Source organism: Chelonia mydas, chromosome 6, assembly GCF_015237465.2.
Source record: "Chelonia mydas isolate rCheMyd1 chromosome 6, rCheMyd1.pri.v2, whole genome shotgun sequence".
NCBI classification, from domain to species: Eukaryota; Metazoa; Chordata; order Testudines; family Cheloniidae; genus Chelonia; species Chelonia mydas.
This window is the reverse complement of record NC_051246.2, coordinates 70014656-70031699: the sequence shown is the minus strand read 5'-3', so window position 1 is coordinate 70031699 and position 17044 is coordinate 70014656. Positions and strand designations below refer to the sequence as shown.

At 37.9% G+C, this 17044-nt stretch overlaps 1 protein-coding gene across 10 annotated transcripts in view; it reads right to left on the bottom strand.

The window, feature by feature from the left end:
• TTBK2 (tau tubulin kinase 2) overlaps positions 1–17044 on the bottom strand; it is a 220226-nt gene that overhangs the window by 88992 nt on the left and 114190 nt on the right. For 6 of the 10 annotated variants that reach the window (XM_043547834.1, XM_043547833.1, XM_037900388.2 and 3 more), the window contains 2 exons: positions 15941–16081; positions 9909–10013 (listed from right to left, as the gene is read on the bottom strand). In XM_043547834.1, coding sequence (XP_043403769.1) covers positions 9909–10013; positions 15941–16081 — 246 coding nt within the window. Of the gene's footprint in view, positions 1–8909; positions 8974–9716; positions 9793–9908; positions 10014–15940; positions 16082–17044 lie in introns of those variants that run through there. The other 4 variants (XM_037900386.2, XM_037900389.2, XM_043547836.1 and 1 more) reach the window with 3 other exon arrangements.

Genomic DNA, 17044 nt, shown 5'->3' with positions numbered 1-17044 from the left:
AAGGGACTGTTTATGGTGTCTTCTGTGTGCAGTAAAGTTTACAACCATAATATATATGGATAGTATGGTGACTGGGGCACAACAAAGTTAAATAAAAGATTTGATTTCTGATCTGGAATTATATTCTTTTGTTTCTTTCATTGCTTATATTAACTAACTCTAATGATGTAATAATGTAAAGGAGTATTTACAGTTCTTGCATCTCAACTATTCATAAAAACATAGTTCTGCTATGCAGACTGTGAATGGGACATTTATCATACAAGCCAAATTCTACCTTCAGATACATATGCATGCGCTATTAGCTTCAGCAGAAGCCCCCCTGTAAGCACATCCAAGAACAGAATTTGGTCTCATAATTTATAACCAAATGGTGCTTAGTATAGCAAGTGGTATCCACCACACTGCATAAAAATCAATGATTTAAAATAAAAAATAAAAATATTTGGATATCTTTAATACATTTTTCCTTTTAAAAATAAACCTATTTGAAATTATAACACCAATATTAAGGCCTAAACTTACTTTGATCTATTCATAAGTTAAAAAAATTCAAATAGTACATGTTTGTTGAAGTATTAAAGAAAGTCAAACTACTGAACTAGTGGAAATCACTGGCTAAGCATCTGAAACCAAAGTTTGTTGAAGTGCTAAAACAAATTTTGACAGCAGTTTCCTCTTCTGCAGGTGCAAAGAGAATATTTTCTTCTTTTGAGTTTATTCAACTGCTTCAGTTCAATGACTAGTTCTCAAGAAGTTGAGAAACAGATTGGGAGCTGAAAAAGCAGAAAAGCTTGTTTTCCTCTTCCAATCTGTGAATAAAAACAATGTGTGAGAGGATGAGATCTGCTAATTCTAAAATCCTGAAGGAAATGGTGACCAGAAAATCAGTTAAATTCATTACCTAGAATTATTTCCTTTGTTTAATAAATTAGTTTTAAACATAAAACACAAAACCTATTTTGATAAATTTACTTTTTCCCCCTTATGGATCAAGCACCTTTAAGATACTTTTATTTAACTAATAAAAACAATTTTAAAATGCTGTTTTTGTGCATTGAATTGAATTCCAATCCCCATCCCAATGCAGCTTGATAAAAATCATAATTAAAAAGTAATCATCTAGTAAATAAAAGATGCATCACTCACCATTTTTAAATGCAATAAAAATATAACAATTACGACTGAATAAATGTATGTTAAGTTACATAAGTGCTTAAAAAAATGTGTATAGATATAGTGTGTGCTTTCCTGCTTTGCTGACATAATTCTGTGATTAAAATCACTTTGGTTTAAACCAATTCACCCCGAATCTAGCTAACTGTTTTTCTGACTAGTTGACTATTATTCGTTGATAAGAGTATGAATAACTATATTGGGTATCTGCTACAGAGTTCTAGGAATGGATGATACCAGAATGATTGGTTTCTGGACCAACTCTCAAGAAAAATAAAACCACAAAGCATTGTACTCACAGGGACTCATATATGGATATCTGCTGGGTAACAGATAAAGCCACACATGGTGTTTTGGAAAGTTCCTTCCTTACAAAGAGGATAGCAGTATGATCCAGAAAGTAAAGAATCCAGTTATAAGAGAAATTACTTCTTCAGTGGGGAAGTCAGAGGTAGAGTCCTGTTTCTTATGGATAGGGGAGGACAGAAAACAACAGGAAATTTTAGTACCATAGCTCCCTGAGTTCAGAAGGGTATGAAATGGATTCAAAGAATGCAGTAATAGAGCTATGTTTAAAAACATATATCTGATGGAATTAAAATCTAGTGGGAAAGCTGTGATGACAGAAAGCACCAAAATCCTTGAACATAGGGAGAATACGGGAGAATCCTAAAAGGTATTTACTGACATGTTCATCTGCCTCGGCCTTGAACTCAAGGAGGCCTTGCAACATGGTCCACAGTTTGTGCTGGGGAAGATGGTGGAGACCGGGTTGGCGGAAGCTGAGGATGCATATAGTCTCCCCACCTTGATTCAGTGAAGAATAATCAGAAAAGATAATAAAAGCTTGAGCTGTATTATCTTGTCCACAGAGCTTCCCCCAGCTCAAAATCCCAGAATCCTGGGAGCAACTGCATCCAGGGGGAGTCCTTGGTAGCTTGGCTTCAATGGAACCCCACTGTCACAACTAGCCTAGGTGGGAGGGCAGGATGAAAATGTGGAGTTACAGGGATTGGCCAGATGTGGGAGTGGAACCGCAGAGTCTTTTCCACAGGGTGTAAGCCTCGTTCACTCAATAGGATGACATGGGGTGATCTCTATGACAGAATCCTCCTTCCTCCATCTAAGCTCCCTTACGTGTGATTTTAAATCAGAATGGATGACCTGAGTCACTACATTTAAGGCACAACTATCTACTAACCAAATGGGTTAAGGGATATAAGAAGGACTTTCCGTTGGTGATTAAGAGCTGTGTTTTAGCCATGTGGAGCTTGAGTTGATGGCTAGACATCTGTTAGGAGATGTCAGAGAGAGCGACTGAGATTTTAGTTTGGACAGAAGGAGACAAGACTGTAGGAGAGAGGTAGATCTGTGAGCCATCAGCATAGAAATGGTAGCTGAATTTGCGTTTGCTGATGAGATTACCAAGAGATAAAGTGCAGAGGGAGAACAGAAAGGCACCAAGGACAGAGCCCTATAGAACCCCCACCGAAATCTGGAGTGGAGGGAATGAGGAGGATCTTCTGAAGAACATTCTAAATGAGCAATTAGAGAGGTTGGAGGAGAACCAGGAGAGGACAAAGTCATGGAAGTTAAGGGAAGACTAGATTACAAGAAGAAGAATGTGGTCAACTGTGTCAAAGGTGGCTGAAAAGTCAAGGAAGGTGAGGAAGGAGTACAGGTTCTGAGCTGCTGTCTCTGTCGGTTAGAGCACCAACTGTGGACGCACTCCACTGTCACAAGGAACATTATGTGAACATGCACAAGCAATATAATTACAGCGGTTTACGAACGTCAACGTAACATAAGTCAACATAACTCTGTAGTGTAGACATAGACTTAAGAGAAAAGTAAGGGAGGGGATGAGAGCAGGCACTATGGAGATAAAGATATGGGCTGGGATGGGGTCCACTGGGGCAAGTGGAGGGGTTACAAGAAGAGAGCAGATGAGAAATGAGGAAGTTACGTACCTGTAACTGGAAATCCTTCAAGATGTGTGGTCCTTATCTATATTTCACTGAGGGTTATACCCATGTGCCATGTGTCCGGAGCCAGAGAATTTGAAAGTAGTAGCGTCCACTGATCCATGCATGAACCCTTGCTCAGCCTCATGGTTTCGTCTGAGGTGATAATGGGTGGGGTGGACTGCCCAGAGGCTCAGTTCCTTCTTCACTGCAAATCAAACAGATCTACAGCAGAGGGCAAGGACGGTGGGACTGGAATACAGATAGGAAGCACACACCTCGAAGAACCTCCAATAACAGGTAAATAATCTCCTCTTCTTCTTCGAGTGGTGGTCCCTATTGTATTCCACTGAGGGTGATTAACAAGCAGTATCTAATTAGAAGGAGGGTGTGAGAAAGATGACAGAACCACTGAATGAAGGACAGCCACACCGAATGAGGCATCCATCACAAAGTCTTGCACCAAGGTGTAATGAACAGCAAAGGTATGTACCAAGCTCCATGTGGCCACCCTACATATGTCCAAAAGCAATACATGCAAAGAAGAGCTCTGACAGGGGCGAAGGAGGAGAGAGTTATAGGAGGGGAAAAGGAAAGGTTCCCTCATATTTTGTTCTTGGGAGAAGTCGACAAGATTTGAGGAATCATAGAATCATAGAATATCAGGGTTGGAAGGGACCTCAGGAGGTCATCTAGTCCAACCCCCTGCTCAAAGCAGGACCAATCCCCAATCAAATCATTTGAATGAGTCAAAGGTGGTGAAAAGGCAGCTGAGCTTGAGGGTGTGGGATTCAATGAAGCTGGAAAAGTAGAGTTGTTTAGTTAGGAAGATGACAGAAACCAAAGTTTGTTGAAGTGCTAAAACAAATTTTGACAGCAGTTTCCTCTTCTGCAGGTGCAAAGAGAATATTTTCTTCTTTTGAGTTTATTCAACTACTTCAGTTCAATGACTAGTTCTCAAGAAGTTGAGAAACAGATTGGGAGCTGAAAAAGCAGAAAAGCTTGTTTTCCTCTTCCAATCTGTGAATAAAAACAATGTGTGAGAGGATGAGATCTGCTAATTCTAAAATCCTGAAGGAAATGGTGACCAGAAAATCAGTTAAATTCATTACCTAGAATTATTTCCTTTGTTTAATAAATTAGTTTTAAACATAAAACACAAAACCTATTTTGATAAAACAAATCTACAGTTGAGGACACCATCCTGCTCATATGATTTCCACCAGAGATGCTCTAGAGGAGCAGAGGGAGTGGATACTGGGAGTAAGCCAGGGCTGGGGGTTGGCAGGGTGACCTTGCGACGGGATAGAGGGGCAACAGTATCAAGGCTGGAGGACACTGAACCAGGGAAAGAATTCACAACAACATCAAAGGAAGAAAGGGAAAAGAGGGCAGGGAAGAGAGGGCTGAGAGCAGACAAGAAGTCATCAATGCTTATGGACTGGAAGTCATGGAAAGACCGATTGGCAGGTCGCAAGTGGGGGTGCGGAGGGGTGATGCTGAAAGAGAACAGGCATTAGTCAGAGAGGGGATCAAAGAGACAGCGCAGTGCTCAGTGAAGACCAAATCAAGTGAACAGTGGTCCTTTTCATCAGCGTTGAACCCAGGCTGTAGGTCTAATGAAGGGGAGAGGGTAAGGAAATATGTGGCAAAGAGGTCAGATGGGTCACCAACATGGAAATGAAGTCACCAAGGATCAGTGAGGGAGACTATGAGGAGAGGAAAAGAGAGAGCCAGGAGTTTAAGTCAGAAAGGAAGGCTGATGGGGAGGAATTTGGTGGACGGCAGATGGAATTTGGAGGACAGCAACATGGATGCCAGGATGCAGATGAGGAGTGTGGTGCAGAGAGACAAGATTATTTTAAAAAGATGCAGCTTACAAACGCTGGGAAGGGGGAACTTGTAGAATTGCCAAAATCCTGCATCCTAACATCTTCCAATAAGAAACTGAGTTTTTGCTTTTTATTTTACTTTTATTGCAGAAGTACAGAATCATTCATTTATTCTGACATTTTTCTTTGCAAAAATCCATTCTCTTGACTGAAATCATATATTTTCCATGACAAATATGATCATCCCAGTCTTGAATCATATTGCTCTTTACTATATTTTCAAGGCAAACTGAACCATGGTAAGTGTACTCTTAGTATGATTTATGTCATGCTCATTACCTATGCTAGGGAGCAGAAGGGAATATAACAATCACATTATCCTTTGTCTTTATTTTATCTCGTTTTAAACCATAATATAAAAGATTAAAACATGGGCTCATTCAGTTCAATGTAGATCACCAATTTTAACAGGAGAAATACATTCTCCGATGGATGAAGATCAAATCAGTATTAAAAAAAACAAACTACATAAAGATAGAAACATTTAAATTTTACGCTCATGCTACACCACTTAGTCAGTATTAAATAGAGGTTTCATGCTTTCTGCGGTAAGGCAGGTTTCTAAAATATCATGGGAGCAATTTTTCCCTTAATTACATCTCCTTACTACAGAGAGTAATTTAATTTGTTACAGAAGCTGCAGCTGCTTTTAACTTAATTCTACAACCATTTCAGGAAGGTAGAGGAAGATGATATAAAAAACCAAACTGCAATAAACTAGAGAATGTCCAAAGCTGCTGCAAAATTTGCACAAAAAGAATCTATGATCTCCCCTTAAGACCCTGTGATTAAATTAATAGGATGGTTAGGGAAATCATTTCCAAATAACTGGATTTGGAGCATGTCAAGTGCAACTGCAGAAGCTGACATTTAGGACATTGTCTTTTTACAGATAGAAACAGAAGGGGAACCAAACTCACATCAGTGAGGTGACTGTGTCTTCATTCTTTGTAAGGTACCTAACACAATGACTAGGGCCTTTGGGAGCTACCACAATAACATTAAACAATAGTAAGTTGGTACTGGAAAAGATAGCTAATCAATTCCTTTAGACTGAATGAATCTCCATTTCCATTTTGCAACATAAACACTTTCTAATGGAGGTTTTCCTGAGCTTGGCCCAAAATTCCCTGCCCTTAACTGCTGTAGAGCTTGCTGTGAAATGGTTTTCTGCCTGGCTGCCACCTTCAGAGCTTCATTTACAATGTATTATAGGCAGTGCAGGTAGAGACACCAATGGTAGGGTTCCCCGACACCTCCCATTACTTCCCACCTCCCCTTGTTTCAATTCCTTATAACTTTGCCAAACTTTAATTGTTTGGGCAGACATTTCCCATGCCAGATGTCTACTTCAGGCTGACTGATATATTTATTAACTTCAGCAAAACTAGTTCAAACATTTTTCAGAACGAAGTGAAAAGAAATTATGTCAATTTACTCATGTTAAAAAATTATTACAACATTTTATTAAGAAACTCTAGTGCCTCCATGCTTTGGGGCACGGTCTTGACATTTTTCAAGAAGGGGGTGCCACCATGGTGTCAGAGCCTTTTGCTGTCTCCACGATAATTTGCCCAAATTTGGACAAGCATGAGATTCTGAAAATCTCAGTTCACATACACCCAATAGAAAGCTGTTTGAGTTTGGTGGCTAATCTCTTCAAGGATTACATCTGTACTAAGTATGTTCCATCCTAGAGCTATGGGGCTGAGCAGGCCTTTCCTGCGATTTCTCCTCTGGGCAGCCATAGGCCACTGTTGTACCGAGCACAGGAACTGAGAAAAAGGAGACTGTCTCTCCTGGATTTACAATATTCCCTCTGTTGGTACTCAAGCAAAGAGGAGGAGACAGAGAAGATAACCTCACTGGAATGCCAAGGATTAGGAGCTAGGCCTAGGCAAGGAATTTAGGAGGGGAGACAAGGATACTGTCTTGAACTGTCACAAGGATAGGCTGGAGAGGCTGGGGCCGAAAAGATCAGGTCTCGGGGGAAGGAAAGTGGAGTGTAAGTGTAGAAGATCTATTACCACTAGAATTCACTCCCCCCATAGAATATAAACTCAGGATTCCCGAGTCTCATCATTCCTCTGCTATCAGCAAATACTGTGAAACCACTGGCAAAATTCATGCCTCATCTCCTTTTAGTGATTGCCCACAAAGAAGATGACAGCCTTCCAAAAAACAACTAGATACATTGATGGAGTATAGGTCCATCAATGGCTATTAGCCAGGATGGGCAGGGATGGTGTCCCTAGCCTCTGTTAGCCAGAAGCTGGGAATGGGAGACAGGAGATGGATCACTTGATAATTACCTTTTCTGTTCATTTTCTCTGGGGCACTTGGCATTGGCCACTGTCAGAAGACAGGATACTGGGCTAGATGGACTTTTGGTCTGACCCAGTATGGCCGTTCTTATGTTCTACTACTATCACTCTTTTAGCTAAAGAGGCAAAAATCTGTGCTTTGGACCTAATGGTTTCCCTAATACTATTGATGAACCATCTGGAAGTTAATATGGTTCCACATGATGGAATTTATGGCACTGAATGAGGCAGATATCCTACTTATTTCTACATATGTGATGAAGTGGTACTGCCACAATTGGGTTCATTCTTGCTATGTGTCATGGACAGATCAGGGCCGTGAATTTTTCTTTATTGCCCCTGACCTGTCCATGACTTTTACTAAAAATACCCATGGCTAAATCTTAGTCTTAATTATTGGCAGTAAAATAGGAAATCACAAAAGCCAAGAAGGAAGTTTTCTTCCAGAACAACTTTGAAAGAGAGATGTAATTTACTAGTTACCTTCCTAGAAAACAACTTTTAAATAAGACATTGCCTCTGGCCCAGATTTTCTATTTTAACTGAGTAGTTAGCTCTTGTTTTACACGTACATGTTCAAAGAACTTCCAGTAGTTACAAAACAAAACACTTATCAATAGCAGAGAAAAACCTTTAAACTCACTAGAATACAGCAGTACTTAGCCTTGAAGAACCAACTTTGTTATCAAATGGAGGAATAAAATATTGAGGACCTGACTTCCTGACTTGAGTTGACAATGTCTGCATTATGAACTTGCATCATCACAACTCAACATTTTAACACACAGATAAAAAAAATAAGAATGCAATATCTGGACATTATGGCATGATTATATCGTGGATGTCTATGGAGCAGCAATCACCACGCCATAACATATGTTGACTTTTATTATCATATTTTATTAGATTTTAAAAAATAATACAACTCTAAATTTTTGGAGAATTTTTTTTTACTATCTCCAGATTATTTGTGAAATATATTTAAGAAAACCTATAAGGAAATCTAGTGAAGATCAGAATAAGAATCACTATACGGCAGTGAAGAGACTATGTCAACACACAGGATATTTTGCTTAAAGAAAATGCAACTCAGTTTTATTAGTAGTCATTTTGTTGGTGCAACAAGAACTACTTGCTATTTAACCTAAAGACACAAGTGATTGATTAGTGCAAATAAAAACTAATATGCATTTTCCTTGCTGATGCTGTATCATCATTACAGTATGCATTATACCATCAGAAAAGTCTGAAAATAGACTACATTTCATTAAAGAACTACTTCAGTTATACTGCAGGGCACTACAATGAAAAACGAAGGCAACAAATGCGTTTTCATAAGAGAAACAATTTTGTGTGAACTGCTTGCAACAGAAAATATAGTATTTCTCTTAATTTTCCTGAAAATACTACCATTGGTGGATGTATGTTTTTGAACTCAGAGAATCCTAAGAATTTGTTTCATTTCAAATTTACAAGTCAGAAAAACAACCGTAAACACCAGACACACAGAAAAAGACAAAAGCTTATGAAAAAATTAAAAACCACTTGCTCACCTTTCCAACAGCTGCAGCCACTCTGTTGGTCTCCCCTGCTCTTTGTTTTCATTGCAATGTCCAGCATTATGACTGAAGGAATAGAGTACAGCAGAACCTCGCTAATTTACTTTGCTAATCCACACACCTCAGAATTTGTACACACAAAAATAGCCATTTTGCCCCACCTCTCAGCCAAGATTGAATTGTAAATGCTATTGAGAATGTTCCTATTACTCAACTTCATTACATGTACAGAATATACTACAGAATATTGACTACTATATTATTCAATATTACCATAAACATTAAAACAAAAAACTAGTTAAACATATAAACTACATTTTAGGATGTATCGTCGTACATTGTGTTCACTTACTTCCCAATTTGCAAACTTCAGGAATTCACAATGGACTCCCTCCCTAACAACAGTGAATTAGGGAGGCTCTACTGTACTTATTGCAATGTTCTTATTCAGATCCCTGTATCTATGATCCTCTCTAACTCATAGTCATTCCCCAATTCCTAATTCATATTTGAAAATTACTGTATTTCTTATGGCAATATTAAACTAAACTTAGCTATATTCTGTTTCATTCTACCCAATTCTTTCCTCTCCAAACTACTGTATGTTTTCAATGTACTGTTTGAGTTTTTCTCCTCTATATTATTTTCTGTAATTTATTTACTATGAAAAGTTTAGCTCTGATGTAACATCCATTATTCAGCAAGGTTCTGCTTTTTGCCTAATTTTCCAGCTGTATAGATTGATTGATATACAAGACATTCAAGTACTGCCCAAGGGCACACAATAAATCTATGTCTTACGCCAAAGAAAGAACCCATGATTCTTCCTGGCTTCCTGTCCTTTGAACTTCCCACTAGATCATATGGCATCTCTGTTCTGGAATAGAGTGAACCAAATTTAGATACTGTATCAATTCAGTCTCCAGAAAGATTTTGGTATAGTATCACAACAAATTAATAATCATTTACAATAATTGTGAAAAAAATTCTTACCGGTCTGACATCCCCACATGAGTTTGTAAACTGTCGTGCCAAGCCAAAATCCAGCATGTAACACTTCCTACACGTGCTAGGGAAACGTCCCATAGCAAAGTTTGACTAGAAAAAGAAACAAAAAAGTATACATCATTAATATACACATATTAATGCATGTCATTTTCCATTATTCTATCCTTCCGTCTATATTTTCACTTCTGCCCATGTTCTATTAACTTTGGAGAAACGAACACATTATACTGGCACTGTATTTGCCAAGAGAGGGATGCAGAATGCTCCCTCCTCTTTTCTGGCTGCCTAGAAAAAATCTTCAAAGACAAATGGGTTGGAGGGAGAGAGTGTGGATTTGTGGAGGCAATACATTCTGAAAACTTCAGTTAGAGTTCATTTTCATTTTCTTGTTCATCATCTGCCTCCACAGATCCTAATTCTTGGGTTTTGTCTACATAGCCTTTTTTCCTAAAATTTCTCAACACTGCACTGGTTCAGCTCCTCTGCTGTCAGCAACATTTCTAATATAACAGTCTGCCTGTCACTTTTGTTTTAACCATGTGACCTAGACTTGTTCAACGAGCTTTAAAAATTATCAGTGGGAAAAACAGGGCTAGGCCAAAGAGCTGAAGCCAGAGTCTGTGCACTAAGTAAAACCCCTGTACAAGTGGGAGAATTCACCATATTGGAAATTTGGCACTAATGACTGTGGAAAAGCTATTGTTGATTTCTGAGTCTCTACTGCCTGGTACTTCACGTACCCAGTTTGGATGAAACCAGTGAATCTAACAGTAGCCCTGGTCTTTATAACTTTGGCCAAGATATCATCCATCTTGGAGCAAAGCAGATGAAGTTCTAAAAGAAAGAGACTGAACTTCTGTATCTCTGGAAAGAGAAACAAGCCACAACAAATAATGCCAGAGGCAGAGCACAAGCTTATAGATGGATCAGAGAAAGTTAGTATAAAAGAGTCATTAGACAATTCTGACTCTTATAAGTTAGCTGCCTAACTTGTCATAATTCACTGGCAAATGTTCTAGTGGCATAACTAATTACCAGAACCTAGTAATTTGCCACTCGTGAAAAGAGCCAAAGGAAAAAAGTGTCCTTTTAGCTATTAAGCAGTCTAATATTCTATATTGTTTATTAGGGGCAGCAAGGTGGAAAGTCCTTAGAATTCCAAATTTATCATTTCCTGGTCTCACTTCCAAAGAATTTGGAAGAGTCAATAAAAGAACATTAAAGACGTGCACAGGGAAGCATTTTAATCATAGATTGGACTGTTGCCAAGTGAGTCTGTAACGTATCGACAGACTTTAAAACGATAGGAGACCTGCCTTCTAGTCTATGTCAGATACAAGGTTGTTAACTGGTTGCAAGCCTTCTTCTGAATGAAGAAAGAGGATCATTTAAAGCATCTGAGAGCTGACAAATTGTCACTTGTAAGATTTTACATCATCCATCGGAGATGAACAGATGAAACAAAAATTTGCTGTTCAGGAATGGCAGGACCTTTCAAGTTCACCTTCCAACTCAAATCTAGACAGAGAATCTGAGACACTCTCACTCTGGAAATGAACAAAAGCGTGACATTAATTTAGAAGAATACCCTCCATTCAGTGTTTCAGAAAAGACTCTTTAATGTGAATTAACTTAAGTGGTTCTGTAAACAGAAGGAACCACAGTCCACAGATGTTATAATGAAGATCCACATGGGCCATGGCCAACTTAGAAAGGCTGAGATATGCTTACAACCTGTCTCCCTCCATGCAGGACAGATACAAACAGGGACAATTGGGAACATATACATTTGTTGTCTGACTACATATAGACTGTCAACAAATGGATTTATTTATTTTTGTACACCAAAGGATTGCACTGAGAAAGGCTTGCTATTGAGATCAGAGTTAAAAATAGATAAGGAATACTACGGTCAAGGAAGAGTACTTGGATAGTCTTGATAAATCAGACTTGGATGCTAGCAGAAATTCCACAGCAGAATTTGGCTTTGAGATGTGTCAAAGACAGTACCAAAAACTTGCATTGTAAGAGCTGTATAGAGAGGGCATGGACACTTATAAAATCCATTTGACAAGATAACTAAGATTTCATAACTTTGTTCTTCTCTTTTTCTGTGCCTTGTCAGATTGCTCATCCACAAGTGCACATATAGATTCCTTGAGTATCAAGACTTTTGAAGTGAGGCTAAGATTGGAAGTCTTGGCATCAAGGCATTTACCAGGAACTAGACATTTGTTTCTGGCTTGCCATGAGAAGCAAGCAAAGAATATGGCCCATCACTTTTTACAATGCTTAAAACTTGATTTTTTTAACCATTTCAAAGCCAACCATTTTGAAACAAGTTTTTAGGCTTATAAGTTCTGTCAGGAAAAACACGAACACAAAACCTAAATGACAAATTTAACTATCAATTTTCTAAAACCTACAAAGAGCATTTCTGCTGAATAAACCTGAAAAAACTAAAAATATTAAAAACATACAGCAGTTTCAGGTCCAATGGGTAGACGAAAAAAATAAAAATAAAAAAGGAGCAGAAATATGTGTGTTCTGCAATATTCTCTTTATGCAGAGAGAGTTTCAATGCCCTCCCATTCATGTCTACAGGCCTGTAACCACCACTGGACTTACTGCTTCTGGAATGCTAAAGGTCTGAGCTCAGGGCATTTTTCTCCAGTAAATAATGTGGACTTTTACCTGTAGGTAAAGAATACTCCAAGTCAAAAGTCCATCTTATCCCTAGAAAGCAATTTAACCCTTTCATCCAGATGTGCTGTTGTGTTATGTAACACCTCTCTTAGAAAGAAGGAATAGTTCTAATATAATTTGTGGTTCTCTCTGTTGCTCCTGCTCCTGTCCTGGCTCAATATTTAAGTTCCCAATCACTTTCCCCCACCAGCAACATCTTCCACCTCCCTGTGACTTGTACACTTCCTCAACTCCACTGGCTTCATCCAAACTCTTCTCCCTACAGGTACCAGGCTGCCTCCATCCATCCCTTGCCCTCCCATCATGCACATATCATCACCTTCCGCTTCTAGCCTACTTCACAGTCTCCGCACCTTTCAAGTTTGATGCTCCACCTATCTCCGTCTCAACCTATTTCCTTCCTGACTCTGGCTCCACGAACCACCCAAATGAAGTCCTGGGTGACATACCATTTAAAAAAAAATATAATGCAAGAATGAAGGATAAAAATGAAAATTTCTTAAATCACACCATCCTGTTAGCTGGGCATTATAATTAGAGCATGAAATTCAGTGTATTTTGTCAGATAACATTAAGTCAGAAGATGAAAATAATGGTGACAAAAAATAGAAGAGCTTTGCATGTATGGAATTCAATTGTACATGTTCACAGTGGAGTCTGATGACATTTTTAGTGTACAGCAATATATAGCATGCATTTAACAAATGCAGTGATAATCTCAGAGGAAACCAGAAAAATAAAATACCAAAAATAAGACCTACTTCACAGCGGAAAAGTATAGTGTGTGATACTAACAAACAGATGAAAGAAAAATAATTCAGGTTCTCACTAAGTGCATGATCAAACAACACTCTACAATTTATTGGGCAATTCTTATTGGTTATCACGCTATACATTCAAAAGATAGCTCTATTTATTGTTATTTATTAAAGGCTAAAATGCATTCACTGCTCTACAATGCACAAATGTGAAGAAAGTCCCTGCATGAAGAAGCTTACAATTTTTGACATTAATAGAAAAGACAAGCCACAGTGCAATACCAAAAGAAGAGGGGCACAGGAATTTTTTGTATTTTTTTTTAAATATCCCATCCCTTCCTCTCAGTAAGGTAGCAGTGGGAATGGGGCTTATTGTGGCAAAGTGTTCATAGGCTTCATGGAACAAGTGGGTCATTAGGTGGAATGTAAGAGCCTGGTGAAGTCGGAGGTTTTTTTTCCCATGTTATCTCTTATGCATGGGAGAGACGCAAACCTGGGAGTGCAAGAAGGGAATAAAAGAGGGCAGTGGAATTGACATCACTGACAGTTGTGAAAGGGGAGAGGATGGACACAATAAGAAATTAGATTTGATAATATAGACTGAATCTTAGTCATGCAGGACCTTGAAAGGAAGGATCAGGTGAGCAAAGGGCAACAAGCCAAAGGTTTCAAATAGAGGAGAGATGTGTTCAGAGCAACAGGCAAGCTAGAGAACTTGTTACATTTTGACAAAATTAGTCAGTGATGTGGTTATCAGGGACTCCAAAGAGAAGAAGAATGCATTACTTAAAACAGAAGTGGCCAGGGTATGGACAAGTGTTTTGACTTTCAGACAAGAGAGGAAGAGTTGGATTTTCTGTATGTTGTCGAGGAAGCAAGAACACTATTTACTGACCCTTTTCATGTGTGGGGAGGAGAAGGAGGAGTTAAAGATAACTTAGGGGTTGTGAATCTGTGTGACAGGGAGAAGGATAATAGTATTTTCTTCAGCAGTGGAGAACAGAAGAGACATAGAAGCTTTAGAAGGAACCGTAAAGAGCTCATTCCTGGCCACATTTAGAAAATATATGGAATGCACTAAATAGCAAGGATAATACAGTCCTCTGGTTATAATTTTACAAAGAAAAAAGGCAAGTTTAAAATGATTATATGCTGGAATTCAATACTAAATGCCTGCTATTTAACCTTAATTTAGTTCATTGTTAAAAAAAACACTTGCTGTTCACTTTAAAATACAGGCAATATGACAGCTTTATAGACATCTCTAGTTTTTATACTTCTCTAAAGAAAACATACACTTTGTAATTTAAAGGAATTTAATAACAAACCATAGGAGTAATAAATGGACAGATGGTCAGAGATAAACAAGACTAGAGTGCTGTCTAAAAAAACTCCACCAAAGAATATTCATAATGGTTAATGCAAAATCTACAGTTCAATAGAGGTAACTGGGAAAAAAACAAATGAAAACACTTTGTAAATTAAAATAAACTATAAGCTATAACCATACTATACAACCTATAATAAGCTATTAACTTATTTAAGTAAAGTATAGCTTATTATTTATCACTTTATATTAGTCAACTGCCAGTTTGCAAGTGATGTAAGGGCAGAACTGTAGCTATCTTTTTTTGTGGTTGGAACACTTTTACATGGTATTTAAAATAATACTTTTATTAACATAATCAGGCAAATATTTAATTTTAAAAGCATTGAGACCTTCAGGAGTTAGTCTTCCCTGTTAAATCTGACCATGTCTTAAATATCCTGCTTGTTCAATATATTTTATTTAAATTTGTGCATTCTTTTTGAAATTGAAAATTTAGTGTCTTTGTTGGAGAATAAGGCTTCCAAACAAAAACAAGCATAATATTACTGAATAATCAATTACCAAAACACCATAATAACTGCTGAGGAATTCCTTCAGAATTATGTACTGTATGTTATTTTTCCCAAATAAAATTTCTGTACCTACACTTTACTAAAGCAACCAAAAGCTTTCTGTTTTTAGTGGATTTTATCCAAAGCTCAGGCTTTGACAACCTAGCATATCAGGCTGTCACCTGCACATAACAGTTTTCTTCCGTATGCAGAGATGGTTTGTATCTCTGTTATTCATACATTAGATTCCATACCACAACTTAAATTACATTGATTTAATATTATGAAATTACTATTAAAACTCTTACAAATATTTCCTATAGTTAAATTTTACTCCCTTTGATTTCTTACATTAAGAGTTTGCTTCTATAGTCCAAAAAAATCACTAATCATATTTTATTCTGTGGTGGGAGTTACTGCTATATACCGTCTCTGTAGCCGACAGATGAAAATGCTAATTGAAGATCACTTAGAAGACGACCGCCATTTATACCAGTTGCAATCTAGCATAAATTAAATAAATTTTGCACATCCATCTTGAAAGATTCACATCTAATTCTCTGCCCCTACTGACTTTTTAAAGTTAACATCTAATACACTGCCCTTTCTTCTTAATGCTGTCAACTAAGGTCCACATATTCATTTCTGGTTCTGGCTTAAGAAGGAATTTACTGGTTTAATGTCTCTGTGCAGGAATCCCACAGAGTGAATGCTCTCAATGGACTCAAGAATCTGCTTTCCCAGGCGCAGGGTAGTACTGATGGTGAAGGTCCCTCGAGACTGGCTCCGACGCAGATCTGCCAAATTCCGACCCTAATTAAAACATAAGAACATCTTTGGGAGCAGTCCCAAAAACAGTATTCACAGATAATGTTAACAAATTCTTTACTTATCTTGAACTGAGACACGGTGAGTGAGGCAATATCTTATATTGGACCAACTTCTGATGGTGAGAGAGACAAGTTTTCCAACTTACACCTCTCTCACCAACAGAAATTTGTCCAGTAAAAGATACTACCTCACCCTATTGTTTCTCTAATATCCTCGGACCAACACAGCTACAACACTGGATGCTTTTCTTAAACTGTTCACAACGGAAGTCTTAAGAAACGCACCCAAGGACTCGCCCCTCACCCATTGTACTCTTCAAGGACACCACATCTCATAGATGAATAATTTCCAAGTCCAGAAGGGACCATTATGATCATGTAGTCTGAGCTCCTGTATAACACATGCCACAGAACTTCCCCAAAATAATTCTAGAGCATATCTTTTAGAAAAGCATCCAATCTTGATTTAAAAATTCAGTGATGGAGAAGGTGTTCTAAATTTATATGCAAAATTCTCCAAATATTTCAGATGTTAAATTTAGAAGCTGTTTTTGAAAATGTGACTCACTGTTTCTGATTCCAGATAACCTGAATCACACCAACTTGGATCTAGCAGAAAAGTGATTTTGACATATTTATTAGTTATGATTAGACCTGGACAACATTTTTGGGGAGAAATTGTAGTTTCAGTCTACCTAAAACCATTCGTAAATTTGCACTGAGTTCGCAGAATAATTTTGACCAAACAAAAAAATCAAAACGTTTTGGAAATGTCAAAACAAAACGTTTCATTTTGACCCAACTCAACATTTTCCATTTTAGATTTTGGACATTTTGACAAAATCAAAGGAGGACTAGATTCAAAAGCTGGAGGTAGAGAATGAGGAGGTGGTCTCCTTATATCTTTTAGCCCAGTTCTTAAGGCACTCACCTGGCATGTGGGAAA